Genomic DNA, 13,540 nt, shown 5'->3' with positions numbered 1-13,540 from the left:
ACCTTGATCTGGGGTGAGGACTGGACTGAGGCAAGAGAGGAGGCTGCGGGAGGGTCCTGGCTTCCCCTTACCCAGTTGCAAACTCCTGCTTCAACAGCTGAGAGTAAGCACACGTCTCCTTACAGTCACTGGTGACTCAGCAACAGGCATTTAGGTGGAAACAGGATGTGTGCTCACATGGTGGGGAGGTCTGGAAGGGGATCTCTGGGCTCACGGAGCTCCAGCTCTAGGCACCCCCAGTCTGACGCAATCACAGACTGGCCTCTGGGCCCCCTCCTCTACAGACTGGGGGCTCTTCACTGGGCGGTGAGAGGAGGGGAGGCTTTCCTCCCCATCCCCCACCCCCCCAGGCTGGCTGGCGTGTGTGGAGGACCCTGGGCAGGGAACTGAAAGGCTCAGCTCAGCCTCAGGTAGGGGCCAGGTCCCTCCCAGAAAGGCTCCGCCTCCCCAGCCCTTGGGTACAGGGCAGGCTGCCCCAGAGCCCCGCCCCAGGAGGTGGGGCAGGAGGCTCGGGACAGAGGGACCCAGACCTGTCGACCTGCTCTACTCGGGCCAGCTGCCACCGCCGCCCATGGGGAACAGCCACTGTGTCCCTCAGGCCCCTAGGAGGCTCCGAGCCTCCTTTTCCAGAAAGCCCTCGCTGAAGGGAAATAGGTGAGGCGGGGCAGGGTACAGCTGCGGCCACTCGGTCACAGGATCTCCCTCCATCTGCCTCGGGGGCCAGGCTGTGAGCACCCCTTCCCTTGTTCCCAGAGAGGACGGCGCCCGGAAGCTGGTTGGCCTGTTTGGCACCGAGGCCAGTCCGGATGGGGACACCACTGCCGACAAGATCTTCCGCTACATCCCTGGGACGGTGAGCAGCCGGGCTCAAGGGGGTGTGGCAGTGGTGGTCTGCGTGTGACTGCGTGTGCGTGTCCTGCCTGTGCCGGGCCCGGGGTCTTCCCCGTCGGACCGGGGGAGTCAAGTCCACAGCACAGGGAGGAAGTAGGTGCAGCCCTGCCCTGGGAAGCTCATCGGCCGAAAGTCTGAGCAGAGTGAAACTGAGACCCGGCCCTGAGTCAGTGGAGCGGTGGGGCGGGGCCTCCACGCCTCGCCACGTGCCAGCCCTGCCTGGGGGCTCTGGTGTCCGCCCCCCGCCCCGGGCCCTGGCCCAGGACAGCCTGTCTGGGCACGTTGGAGCTGGACAAGCACACGTGTCTTGGCTGCTGCCGTGTGGGCACGGGCGTCAGGCTGGTGACGGGGCCGTGAACCGCCACACCCCACTGTCACTCCGAGAGCTAGGGGCTTCGGGTGCGCAGTGAGCCGGCCTCTCCCCTTCCCTCGGCCCCGGTTTCTCCAAGGGGTGTCCCTTCAGTGTCCACCGCTGCCTCATCCCCCAGCAGCCCCTGCGCCCCGCCCCCCAGGCCCCGCCGCGGGGACGTGGCTCCCAAGCACACGGCAGGCCACCCTGAGCTGAGCACGACCCCAACCCCCTGCCCAGCTGGCCGAGGGGGAGAGACACCCGCCCTTTAACCCAGCATGGCAAGGGGCGGGGCAAGGCTCTGCTGTGTGCAGAGGCCCTGGGGTGTGAGGGAAGTGACCCCCCAGGTTCTTGCCCCAGACACAACTGCCCTGCACCCCTCGGTCCTCACAGCAGCTGGTGTGGGCTCCCGAGCCAGCTTTCCAAGTGTTCCAATCAGGCTGTCCCCTCTCCTGCTCCCTGGGGTGTCCTGGGCTCCCTGTGGCCAAGTGCTGGCTTCAGAAACTGGGCTGCCTCAGGGGAGTGGGCAGAGCACTTTTGACAAGTCCCAGCCAGCGTCCCTCTGTGTGGCCGCATCTCAGACCTCAACTCCTTCTGTCCAGGCCCAGGGCACATCGTGTGGTCCTGGTGGTCCTCTTGGGCCAGGACATGGCGGCTGGCGAGGGGACCCGGCTTGCCGAACCTCGGGTGGTGGGGCCGGGGGAGGAGCCAGCACTCCTGGAGCCCTGCCTGGGCGCGGGTTCTACACCCAGACGAGAGCCTGCCCAGCCACGGCCCCAAGGCTGAGCCCAGGCCACAGGGCCAGCTGTGTGGCCCTTCCTGCTCCGTGGCCTATTTTTCATGGGTCCCATCCGGCATCATTCCCCGCACTGGGTGTGGGTGCAGGAGGCCCCACCCAAAGGCAGGGACGCCAGCAAGCTGTGAGTCTGTCTGTTCACATTCCTGGGCTTGCCCAAGGGGTGGCTCAGCTTGGCCAGGGCACAGCAGCCCCTGCCAGCTCCCCAGCACACCCTGATCCCAGACCTCAGCCCCTCCAGCCCCAGTTCAGCGCCCGTCCCGGCCTGACTCCATTCTGACAGTCAAGCCCCTGTTTATAGAGAATTCTCTGTGTGCCAGGGTCAGTTGTTGGTGGGCACTAACCCTTCCTCCCTTCAGCAGACAGGCATTGAGCCCCCAGCACACTCCAGGCCTGTCCTAGGCCCTGGCCCAGCAATGGGCCCTGTTCTCGTATCGTTCTCACCCCATGACCGAGCCAGGTGATAAGACAAAGAAGTAAAAGACGGAGTAAGCCAGATGTGGCCAGCGCTGAGGAGAAACGTACAGGAGGACCAATGGGCGGGGGTCAGTGAGGCTAGAATGTTGGAAGGGCACCCAGACAGGGGCTCACAGAGAAGGGGGTCTGAGCCAGGCTCTGGATGGGGTGAGAAGGGGCTGGGCTGAGTGGTCCAGGCAGAGGGGGCAGCCTAGCAAAGGTCCTGAGACGGGCACGTACCTGATGTGAGGGGAGAGGACCCCTTGGCCATTGTCAGGACCTTGGCCTCTGCTGAGAGGGAGATGGGGGGCGTGTGGCAGTGTGCTGGTGGCTTGAAATGGGCTGTGACGGGAGTACTTACACCAGGGAAATTGGCAAATACTACAAATCAGCCCCTCCCCCCTTTCTTGGTAGAACCAAGTTTTAAAATGTTAGTAGCCAACCTTGAGGTGTGGGAGGGATTTGAGCATCGTCTCACCTGGACACCTGAAAACCCTTCTGACCAACAAGTCTTGGGAGGTTGAATAACCAAAATAAGGGAACGCAGTTAGGAAATAGCGAAGCTAACGGTTGTATCTCTGTTGAATTGAAACCTTGCTGATTCCAAGACTAGACCACAGAGTTGTGACCAGCATGGAGGTTGTGTGTGTGTGTGTGTGTGTGTGTGTGTGTGTGTGCGCTGCATTGTTTTCACGTGGAGAGGCTGTGAGTGTGTACAGGGTTCTGTACACACGTGTGATGCTGTGTGTGCGTTCTTAACCCGTGTATTGTGAGACTGGGGGCCGGGGCTGCTGGCCGCTGGTCAGGCCCCCTCCCCTGAGCTCTGCCGCCACCCCAGAACATCCCGAGCCTGGAGAGCCAGCAAGAAAACCTGGAGCAGCCTTTCCTGAGTGTGTTCAAGGCAGGGCAGCGGAGGGCGCCCGTGAGGAGCCTGGGCAAGGTTGTGCGCTACAGCAAGGTCCAGCTGCGTCTCCAGCACAGCCAGGTGGGGGCCGGGCCGGGGGGGGCATGCTTGAGGGCCACCCTGGGGCCTGCCCCTAGCCCTCAGACCTTGGCCCCACTCTCCCCCAGGACATCAGCGACTGCTATCTGGAGCTCTTCCCCTCCCACCTCTACTTCCAGGCCCATGGTTCCGAAGGACTCATTTTCCAGGTGAGGGGAAGTGGGCAGAGGGGGGAGCTGGGGGAGAGGGAGAGAGCAGCCCCTTGGGAGGCACGTGGCCCAGTCCTGCTCGGGGTCCCCCAGCCGTTCCCTCCCGCTGTGCTCTGGCAGGGGCTATTACCACTGATGGAGCTGAGTGTCTGCCCGCTCGAGGGATCCAGAGAGCATGCCTTCCAGATCACAGGTGCGCAGGGGCACGGGGGTGCTGCCAGCGCTGACCTGGCCCTCAGGAGGGCGAGAGCACTAAGGCTGCTCAGTGAGCCTGGCCGTTGACCGGGCCCCAGGACCTTGGCGGGGCTCTGAGCATGTTGAGGGGTCCTGGCTTTTCCTCTGATGGGCACACGTGCATATGCCGGGCTGGGGCGGAGGGCAGTGGGTCGGGGGCCTCCAGAGCTGTGCGTGTGGTCATCAGTGGCTCCCCCCAACCCTTGAGGAGCCTTTCCTGTGGCCGCCGGCCTAGCCTACTCTGCCCCTCCCCCGCAGGCCCGCTGCCCGCCCCCCTTCTCGTGCTCTGCCCCAGCCAGGCCGAGCTGGACCGCTGGCTCTACCACCTGGAGAAGCAGATAGCCCTCGTGGGAGGGGTGCCGCGCTGCCACCCAGCACCCCCTCAGGTCAGTGCTGGGAACCCCACGCCCCTTTCCATCCCCACTCTCCTCCTGCCCCTGACCCCCTTCTACCAGGGCCCGCCTGAGAACGAGCTCCCCTGGACTCTGCAGCACAGGCTGACCCCGCTGCGGACGGCATCAGGGCTCCAGGTGGTGGGCACCGCCGTCTGTGCCTCGAGGGTCAAGCTGCAGCATCTGCCCTCACAGGTGGGTGGAGGGGCGCAGAGGTGGGAGGAGGCGGGGGAGGGGTGCAGGCGGCAGGCGGGGGCCCTGGGTGTGTGCTGGTGGAGACCCTGCTCCGCCCTGTGACCCCCCTCACAGGATCAGTGGGACCGGCTCCTGGTCCTGTACCCGACCTCCCTGGCCATCTTCTCCGAGGAAGCAGATGGGCTTTGCTTCAAGGTGGGTCCCTCCCCACTGTGGATCCGCCCCAGGGACGCGCCCTCTGCGTGGGGGTGGGAGGGGGCAGCAGCTCAGGAGGAACCTGTATTTCGGGGCCTGTTGGGACAGAGAGCACTGGCCCCACCCACCCAGCCCACTGCCCTGGTCAGTCTGGTCTTAGCCTGACGTGGGCAAGGAAGGTGGGTGCCCTGCCTCAGCATCCCGTGTCATCCTAGAGGGTCCTCAGGCACCAGCAGACCCATCACCTGGGGTGGGTGGCATGGGGGCCCCTCGTGCCCCTGAAAGGGGCCTATACCTCTGAGCAGGCATCTTCCTGGTGCCTGAGGCTTATGCGTGTGCGTGTGCACGTGTGGGCATGGGCGCGGGTGTGAAGGTCCTTTGGGGCCAGAGCGAGTGTCACGTGCGTCAGGGTACGTTCTACTCTGGGGGTGATCATGGCTTTCAGTCACTGAGAATCACACAGGGGGCTTCCTCGTGATCCCTTCCCACACCCCCCCATCTTAGCGGGTGGCCCAGGGGACCAGTCCCCGACCGGTCCTGTGTCGGCCATGGGCTGGCGAAGGCCCCACCTGGAGACCGGGGGTGAAGGCATTCCCCAAGGACAGACGGGGAGTGCCTGGCCTCCCACGGGGTGTCGGCCTTGGACCTGCCTTGCCCTCTGCCTGGCGTCCAAGTGCCCACCAGCTCGGGAGGACAAGACGGGGCAGTGGGCACAAGGGTTGCTTCCCCTGACTAAGGCCTCGTCCCCCCTGGATGCCCCGCAGGGGGAGCTCCCGCTCAGCGCCATCCACATCAACCTGGAGGAGAGGGGGAAACAGATCCGCTCTTTCCTGATCGAAGGTGGGCAGAGGCCAGGCCTGGGAGAGAGGGTGTGAGCCTAGTGGGCACCCAGCTCTGCACCGGGGCTTTGCAGGGGGCACCCTGCCTGCCAGGCCCCCTCACGGCATCTGTGTGCCAGGCCGTCTCATCAACACCATCCGTGTGGTGTGTGCCAGCTACGAGGACTATGGCCACTGGCTGCTCTGCCTGCAGACGGTCTGCCGCGGGGACAGGGCCTCCCCACCGCCCGGCCCCGAGAGCTTCCCGGGGCTGCAGGCGCCCCCACAGGTGAGGAGTCAGCAGGGGAGGTGCCGCCAGGCAGCGCCGGGCGCCGGATGAATCAGGAGGGTGGGCCTGGGCACGGGGAGGTGGGGGGAGGGGCCCTGCCATCCGGCTCACCCTTACCCACCGCCGGCTGCCCAGGTTGTGGGCAGTGGCCGAGGCTCACTCTCCTCTGACGGACGGACCAGCTGGGACTCGGGGTGCCCAGCAGCCGCCTCCAGCCGCTCCACGCCTGAGTCCGCCGCAGGCTGCCCTGCCCGGCCCGCACCGGTGAGTACCTGGGGGGGATGGGCAGAGGACGGAGGCGGGGGACAATGAGGCGAGTTTGTGTTGGGGACCCCACTGCAAGTAGGACCCTAGTTCCTCAGGGGAGGGGACTCAGACCGGAGGGGCTCTGTGTAGCCTCAGAGGGGTATGTGGGAGAGGGCCCCGGGGAACCTTCTGGAAGGTCCTTGGTCCCCACAGGAGCAAGCCAGCCCTGGCTGCACCAGCGTCGGTGGGCACAAGGCAAAGCTGAGATGGGCCGGCAGCAACCGATCACCCAGGAGCCAGGCCCAGGGCGAGGGGCCCGGCCCAGCCATCCCACTGCACCTGGACCTGACCAAGGTGGGCCCAGCACGCTGCCCCCGGCTCCAGGCATGGCTCTCCCTCCCGCCCTCCATCTCCCCGGCCTCCTCGGTCCTGGAGCCACCCAAAGGCCTCTTGCACAGAGAAGGGAGGGCTTGGCCGCTTCCAGCTCCGGCGATTCTGTCTGTTCTGTCTCTTGCCTGTAGTTGAGGCTGGAGGATGGCCCTGAGGCCCCAGACCATTCTCTGGAGACACCGCACTCCCCGCTCTACGCTGACCCCTACACACCACCTGCCACTTCCCACCGCAGGGTCACAGACATCCAGGACCTGGACAAGGTCAGTCCCCTGCTGGGTGACAGAAAGAGCTGGACGTGGCCCCAGCCTGAGGCTGAGGTCTGCTCAGGCTGCCGCGGGAGGCTGGGGGGTTCTGGGGCAGGGGCCCCTCAGCTGCACGGAGGTCCCAGCCCAGGGCCTCGGTCACCAACGCTCTCCTGACAGTTCCTCAGTGCGATGCAGAGCTCGCTCGGACCTGAGCCCTCGAACCCATTCCCCTTGGTCCCCGTGTCCGTGCCTGTCTCTGACCCCAGCTCTGGACTCTCCGGCCCCCACTTGCTGTCCGAGAAGGGGGTCCTGCAGGCCCGAGCCCCTCAGCGGCATCGCGGCTCCATCAAGGGCCGGGGGTCCCGGCCCCCAGGCTCCCCTCAGCTTGTGAGTAGCAGCCCCCACCCCGGGCAAGGGGTTCTGCAGGGGAGAGGAGACCGCGTGGGGCCTCCTGGGACCCTGAGGGAGCGGGAAAGATGGAAACCGGTGAAGGGAGGATGGGCGGAGACCAAGGACGGGAGCAGTGGCAGGAAGGGGGTGGGGGCAAGAGGAAAGGTGGGGGTGGGGTCTGGCAGGTTCCTGAGCTGGTCGCCAAGCCCGTCCTAGGGCCCATCCCTCAGACTTGTCATTGGGGTCCCCAGGTCTCTCCTGCGAGGGAAGTTGCGCCCGAACCCCCGCCACCTCCCCCAGGTGAGTGAGGGCCCTGCCTCTTCCTGGGGAAGCTCTGGGTGTTGCTTCCTGAAGGCACACAACCTCTGCCCTCCCCACCAGACGGCCGCCCCCCAAGGAGCTACGACAGTGTGTGGGACAAAGCTCTGTCACCTTCCCACCAGCGGTGGCCTCGTGGAGCACCTGAGGCTGAAGGCGGGCTCGTCCAGTGGATCTGACGGCCACCAGGAGGCTGCTTCTCGGGACCACCTGCCGGCATCGACCCTGCAGGAGGGGCTGAAGCAGGGCCTGGGGCTTTTTAGTGGGGCCACAGGCACCCAGTATCGAGTCAGGGTCTGACCCCAGCAGGTGGAGGGGGCCTCCAGAACCCTGAGTTACCCTGGGCTCTTGAGGGGTCAGGAGGGCCTCATCCTCAGGACACCTTGGCCAAGGTGACTGGACGCCCAGAGGGGCCAAACCTCGGCCTGCCTCTCAGGGAAGGAATGAGGGAGGGGACTCGGGGTAGGGGCTTCACCTGGGAGAGGGAGGATGGCACAGGTGTAAAGGTCAGAGGGCTGAGAATGTCAGGTTAGCGAGAGTCAGAGTATGTGAGGCCAGAGGGCACAAGGGTCTGAGACATCACAAGCAGAGGCAGGAAGGTGGCCTGGGCGCATGTGAGTGGGATGGTCGGGAGAAACCGGCAAGAGAGTAAACAAGAAAGAGATTTTATTGGTGCTGTGTGTCCACGCATTCTGTCCTGAACAGCCAGGAGTCTCCTGCGTCCCGGGGACCCTGTATGTGCTGCCTCGGAGCTGGACGCCCACCCAGCACCTAGGCTGGCAGCCCCCTTGCTCCACTACTGCCCGCACCCTGCCCACCTTCCTGTCCCATCTCCGGCTCCTGTCAGCTCTGGGCGAACCCAGGTGTCCCGTCCCTCCACCTGATACCCTTGCCTTCTGCCTCTGCCCCTCCTCCAGGGCTCCCCAGAGGAGGGGCTCCAGGCTCTGCCCTACAGACCCCCAGCCTGCAGGGCCCCTCTGGGTACCTGCTCACCATCTCGGGCAGGAACCAAGGAGGTCTTGACCACAGACCCCTGGGGTTCAGGGGTTAGAGAGGCCTTAGAGGCCTCCAACGGCCCAGCCCACTTAGAAACAGGGCAGAGGGTCCCTGGGATACCGCCCCCCAGCCTCAAGGCCCTCTGCCCAGATCTCCAGCTGGGGCCTCGCTGCTGCTCTGAAGCCCCATCATACCCCTCCCTCCAACAGGATAACCACATAGGATTAGGACTCCGATTAACTCTGGTTTCAGATAAACCACAAATAATTCCTTAGCATAAGTAGGTCTCATACTGCGTGTCTGAGATTCCAGTCTCACTGGACACCTTGTGTTTTTTGTTGCTAATCTGGCCACCTTACTAACCAGCTCCCTGCTTGGCCTACCCTCCCAGCCTTCCAGAATCTCCCCACTCCCAAGTGTGGAGCACAGCCTCGGCCTCGGCCACGGGCTGGACCTCGGGTGGAGTCCAAGGGAGCCAGGACCAAGGACGCAGGCTCCTTCCTAGACGCCGCAGAACACAAGGGTCAAAGGGCAAGGCCTGAGGGCAGCACCTCATCCTGAGCACCTGTGGACATCTCCTCATCCTGCGTCTTCCTGGGCGGAGCCTGGGTCCTAGGAGCTGGGGTTGCGGCGCCCCCGCCCCACCTGCCGGCGGAAGTACCGGATAGCGGAGATGGTGCCGATGTTAGCCAGCAGAACTGCAAGAGAAGCACAAGACCTCCTGAGTGCCGGCTCCATTCCGGCCTGGTCACCACCCTCCATCCACACGGCGGGGTTCTCAAAGGATCGGGGGAGGCCAGCGGGGCGAGAGTGGGTCAGCGACGCAGGAGATCAGTCAGGGAAGAAACCTGCGCCTCCCCATGTGCCCCTCATCCCTGCTGGCCCAGCAGCTGGGACACCACCACTGCCCCTCCATTTGACTTCTAGACACCAGCCCCCCACCCCCCGGGCCCACAAACCTGTTTTCCAGGCGTCTGGGGCATGCAGGTCTGATGTTCTCACAGCCCAGGTAGCGAAGGCTACAAACACCAGGCACATGTCATTCTGGCTGAAGGTAAACGAGGTGAGGGGACCCCAGAGTTCCCCTAGGAAAGAGAAGCGTGTCCTGAGCTCCTGCTGGTGTCCCACTCAGACGCACCTGCCCTGGGACGTGTCTCTCCTGGCCATGTCTGTCCTGAGACATGTCTGTCCTGAGTCACATCCTCCCCGTGATACCTTTGTCCCAAGACACGGGGTAGCCTGTGGCGTAGTTGAGTCAGGCTGACTTGGGCGAGTACGTCTGGGGCACCGTTTCCTGGTTTGTAAGATATCTTCCAGAGGGAATGCGAGCCGGCTCTGGCAGGCAGCGTGGCCTGAGCTGGAGCTGCCCCAACGCCTGCCTGCTACAGGCTGGGGGCAGGCACTGCTGTTATCTGGGCCTGAACACAGGGTGACGGTCAGTGTGGAGCCAAAGCCCTGCTCGCCTTGGGCTGCCTCACCTGGACTGGGTCCTCGGATGGCGAGGAGCTGGTCCTTCCTGCCCAGATCATCCCCGAGGGCCCCCACCAGCTCACAACCCAGGGTCCTGGCTTGCCCCTCCCCAGTGGCCCTCTTGGCCCAACTCCCTGGACAGTGTGTACCCAGGTCCTGGACAGGCCATGGGGTCCCCGCAATACACACCTGCTTGCCTGATGGCCGGGGTAAGCTGCTCCGCTGAGGCTGGGCTAGGCCCTGGTGGGGTGCCGGTCCCCACTTCCCCGGGGACTGACCTGGGGGGCTCCGTGGCCTGCATCTGGAGAAGGGCAGCCAGCCCCAGCGTGCCCCCTGACGTGTCCTCCCAGAGGAAGTGTTCATAGGCCTCGGGGATGGAGATGGGTATGGGATCTCCTGGTGGAGGGGCCGGCAGAGGCTCAGCCTGGAGGGGTGGGGCCTGGGCGTGGCCTTCCCAGTGCCTCGACCTCTGGGCTTGGCCATCCTGGAAGAAGAACTCGCACACATCCGGCCACTGGACTTCAGCCAGAGCCTGGCTAGCCTCTGCTTCCTCCTCGACATCTTCCTCCTCCTCCTCAATGGTGTCACAAAAGAAGAACTCATAGGCTTCTGGGAGGGTCACCGCAAAGCAGCAGCTGGGCCCAGGCCCCGCTGAGGCAGAGGGGGCGGGGGGAGGCAGGTGCTTCAGGATCCGAGGCTGGGGGGTCCGGGGTCCAACTGCCACAGCGTCCCAGGCTGCAGACGCCCTGCGGCCCCCAGCTGCTGTCCTGGGGGCTGTGGCTGGGAAGGCTGGGCCCGAGGCCTCTCCTGACCCTGGCTCCTCGGGGCTGGGCACAGCCATGGAGAATCGCACTTTCTTCTTCTTGGGGGCTTGGATAGGGCCTGGCGGGGGCTCCCCAGTGTGGTGTCCAGGGGCACCTGCTGAGGGCTCCCCTCTGGGCTTCTGTCGGTCCCCCTCTGGAGACCAAATAGGGCTCAAACCCAGCTTGGCCACTGGGGCAACCTCCAGCTCCACCATGTCAGGCCCAGCCTCGGGGATGGGAGCAGGTGTAGACACACCCACATCAGACCCAGCCTCAGAAACCAGGTGAGGCAGAGCTGTACGTGGAATAGCCTTTGAGACAGGCGTAGATGAATCCACCTCCAGCTGGACCACTGGGCCTGGCGTAAGCAGGTCCACATCCAGTCTAGGCTTGGAGGCAGGTGTAGACAGAGGCTCCTCGGGTTGAGGCTCGGAGGTGGGTGTGGACAAAGCCACGTCTGACTTAGCCATTGTGACATCTAGAGAAGCCTCCAGGTCAAGCGTGGACATAGTGCGTGGCTCAGTTCTGAGGGTCATTCCGATTAGGTCTGTACCCTGCTCAGTGGTAGGGACGGATGTAGACAGATCCACACCTGGCCCTTGCCTGGCCACCTGCTCAGGGGCTTCTGGAGACTCTGGCCCCAGCTCGATCTGCCCAGCTCCTGCTGTCTGCCCTGTTGTCCCCACCCGGAGACCCTTCCCCCTGGACCCAGCCAGGCCAAGGCCGTCCTCGGCCCCGGCCTCAGTGAGCAGTAGGGAGCCCAGCTGGGTGGGAGCAGGGCCTGGGTCACCCAAGCGCCCACCCGCCTTGGTGCCTGCAGCCCGCCTCTTCTTTCGGCTGGGGCTGCGCAGCAGGGCTCCAGGGCTGCCAGGGGGCCTCTGGGGGGCAGCGCTGCGGCCAGGGGAATCGGGGCTCCGAGCGGGCTCACGAGTGGGAGTAGGGGCAAGACCCCGGGGGGCTGGCCCCTGCAGAAGCCTCTGCCTCTCGCCTCTGGAAGACACTGGCCCCAAGAGGGATGAGCCCTGGACCAGAGGGGCAGCACCAGGGCTGAGGGACGGCCGAGCTTCTGACCGCACGGACATGCTAGGCATCTGCTGACCGGCCTCTGGGGCCAGCACGGGCTCACGCCAAGACCTGTTGACCAGCTGCCGGGTGGCTGCCTCGTCCTCCTCCTCAGAGCCGGGCCAGTCACTCCCCCTGGGAGCCAGCTGCCCCTCAGGAAGGGGCGGGGGCCCTGGGGGGCTGCTGCCACTGCTGTCCCTTTGGTCAGTGTCACTGGACAAGAGCTCATCCCCAGAGGCCAGGCCGGCCTGCAGGAGGCCACACTCTTCGGCAGCGGCTGCAAACTCAGCCCAGTCCTGCTCGCTCAGCTGGATGCTGTACTGGAAGTTCTCCATTCTGGGTCAGCAGAGGCACGTGAACCACAGACCAGGCTCTTCACGGGCCCAGGCCCGGGGCCCTGGCCGGCACCCACTGCCCCCACCCCACCCGCCCCCTGGGGCATCCCATGCCTCCCTGGCTCAGGGGCCAGCACTCCATCTCCGTCCTGAAAGAAAGCAGAACAAACAGAGAATCCAGAGGGAAGCTGTGCTGATCTCAAACCTGATGGCTTCCTGGAGCTAGAACGTCCGAAACGCACTTTCCGTGCTCCCAAACTGACCGCAGATGATAACGTTACAGTGACGTATTGCTGCAGTCCTGCATTCAAGTTAGTGAAGTTCACTAAAGAATAGGGTTCCTCATGTTTGAGTTTTCATCCCCAGGAGGAGTTTTCCTCCACAACGTTACGCATTTTCTGTTCAGGTGGGTCAGCCTCCAGCTTTCCTGCAGAGTTGTTGGTACCAAGGCCAACTCTATATAGCAAAGCCCATTTCAAGGACCACCCACCAGGGCTCAGTTTACCTGGGCGATAGCGCTGGACTATCCCAACATGCCTCAGGTGGCAGCTGGCCATGGGGGGAGGAGCCGCAGTGTCCAGCAGGTGACCAGTCTTTGGTGATGACCTTCCACCAGCCTTGGCTGGGACAGACTGCTGGGCTTCTCTGAGCTTACCAAGGTCAAGCTAGTGCTGGCCAGAGCCCACTCAGGGGTCATCAGGGAGAGCCTGGCTCTGCCCCTGCCTGGGCAGGAGGTCCCAGAATAGAAATGAGCCTCCTGATTCCCACCAGCCCCCCTGGGGCCATCCTCAGTGTCTGTGCCCCTGACCAGATCTGCCCAGCCGGCAAAGGTCCCCTCCCCGCGTCTCAGTGAACTAAGGCAACCCTACCTGGCTGACAGCCCCTAACCTCTCAGCCCCCTACAGGGGGCTGCCCTTTGGCCCTTGGTCAGCTGCCACTGGACCCAGGGCGGTGGGAGGTCACTCTGGCCAGGCAAGTCCTGCGATGGAGGTGCCGTGAGACCAGGGCACTGTGGCTTCCTGACCCCGCTGCACCGAGTCCCCCTCTCTGGTCCTAGGGGAGGTCCCTGTGGGGGCTGTCTGCCTTGGGCCCCCTTAGGGTGGGAATGAGGGGCTGATAGTACTGTACCTGGGACCCCACAGCCAGCCGGGGCAGCGGAGTTGGGCATCCAAGCTACCTGTCCCAGAGCGGCATGGTGCAGGGCTTGCCACGCAGGCCCCACCCCCATTGCCCAAAATACCACAGCCCCGCAGTCACATGTCTTCTGCCAGGCGGCAGGGTACAGGCCACAAATAGATGGCATTTGAGGGGCTGCCAGCTACGTGAGGGACGCCTTCCTGGTCAGGTCAGATGCCAGTCAGAGAATGCTGACCAGCAGTCAGGCCCACAGGACCTCCCTTTCCCAAGCTGAAGGCTTCTCTGCTGCCCGTCCTGTCCGGAGGCTGCCCTTTCCTCTTAAAGTGGTCCCGCCCACTGTGAAAACTCAGCCCTCCCCGCTCCTCCTGCCACCTCGCC

General features: G+C 64.5%; 2 protein-coding genes across 5 annotated transcripts; one reads left to right on the top strand and one right to left on the bottom strand.

The window, feature by feature from the left end:
- Positions 1-425: 425 nt before the first annotated feature.
- On the top strand, positions 426-8,033 carry PLEKHN1 (pleckstrin homology domain containing N1). 4 transcript variants are annotated; one of them, XM_061187209.1, is made up of 16 exons: positions 426-654; positions 754-853; positions 3,331-3,477; positions 3,564-3,644; positions 3,765-3,837; positions 4,137-4,264; positions 4,370-4,465; positions 4,580-4,660; positions 5,425-5,500; positions 5,619-5,767; positions 5,903-6,031; positions 6,227-6,367; positions 6,535-6,666; positions 6,829-7,038; positions 7,293-7,341; positions 7,423-8,033. In XM_061187209.1, the coding sequence occupies exons 1-16, from the start codon at positions 572-574 to the stop codon at positions 7,536-7,538; spliced, it is 1,791 nt and encodes a 596-aa protein (XP_061043192.1). In that variant the 5' UTR covers positions 426-571; the 3' UTR covers positions 7,539-8,033. The 4 variants fall into 4 exon arrangements, with proteins under 4 accessions (XP_061043192.1, XP_061043191.1, XP_061043190.1 ...); XM_061187208.1 differs by having other exon boundaries at positions 4,334-4,465; XM_061187207.1 differs by having other exon boundaries at positions 3,615-3,644; positions 4,137-4,465.
- Positions 8,034-8,937: 904 nt separating this feature from the next.
- Positions 8,938-12,084, bottom strand: PERM1 (PPARGC1 and ESRR induced regulator, muscle 1). Its single transcript, XM_061187204.1, has 3 exons — positions 10,015-12,084; positions 9,315-9,440; positions 8,938-9,053 (listed from the first exon to the last, which is right to left on the bottom strand). The coding sequence occupies exons 1-3, from the start codon at positions 12,023-12,025 to the stop codon at positions 8,968-8,970; spliced, it is 2,223 nt and encodes a 740-aa protein (XP_061043187.1). The 5' UTR covers positions 12,026-12,084; the 3' UTR covers positions 8,938-8,967.
- Positions 12,085-13,540: the final 1,456 nt, after the last annotated feature.

Source organism: Eubalaena glacialis, chromosome 3 (assembly GCF_028564815.1).
Source record: "Eubalaena glacialis isolate mEubGla1 chromosome 3, mEubGla1.1.hap2.+ XY, whole genome shotgun sequence".
Lineage (NCBI taxonomy): Eukaryota > Metazoa > Chordata > Mammalia > Artiodactyla > Balaenidae > Eubalaena > Eubalaena glacialis.
The sequence above is the reverse complement of the archived record's forward strand: the minus strand, read 5'-3'. Positions and strand labels throughout refer to the sequence as shown.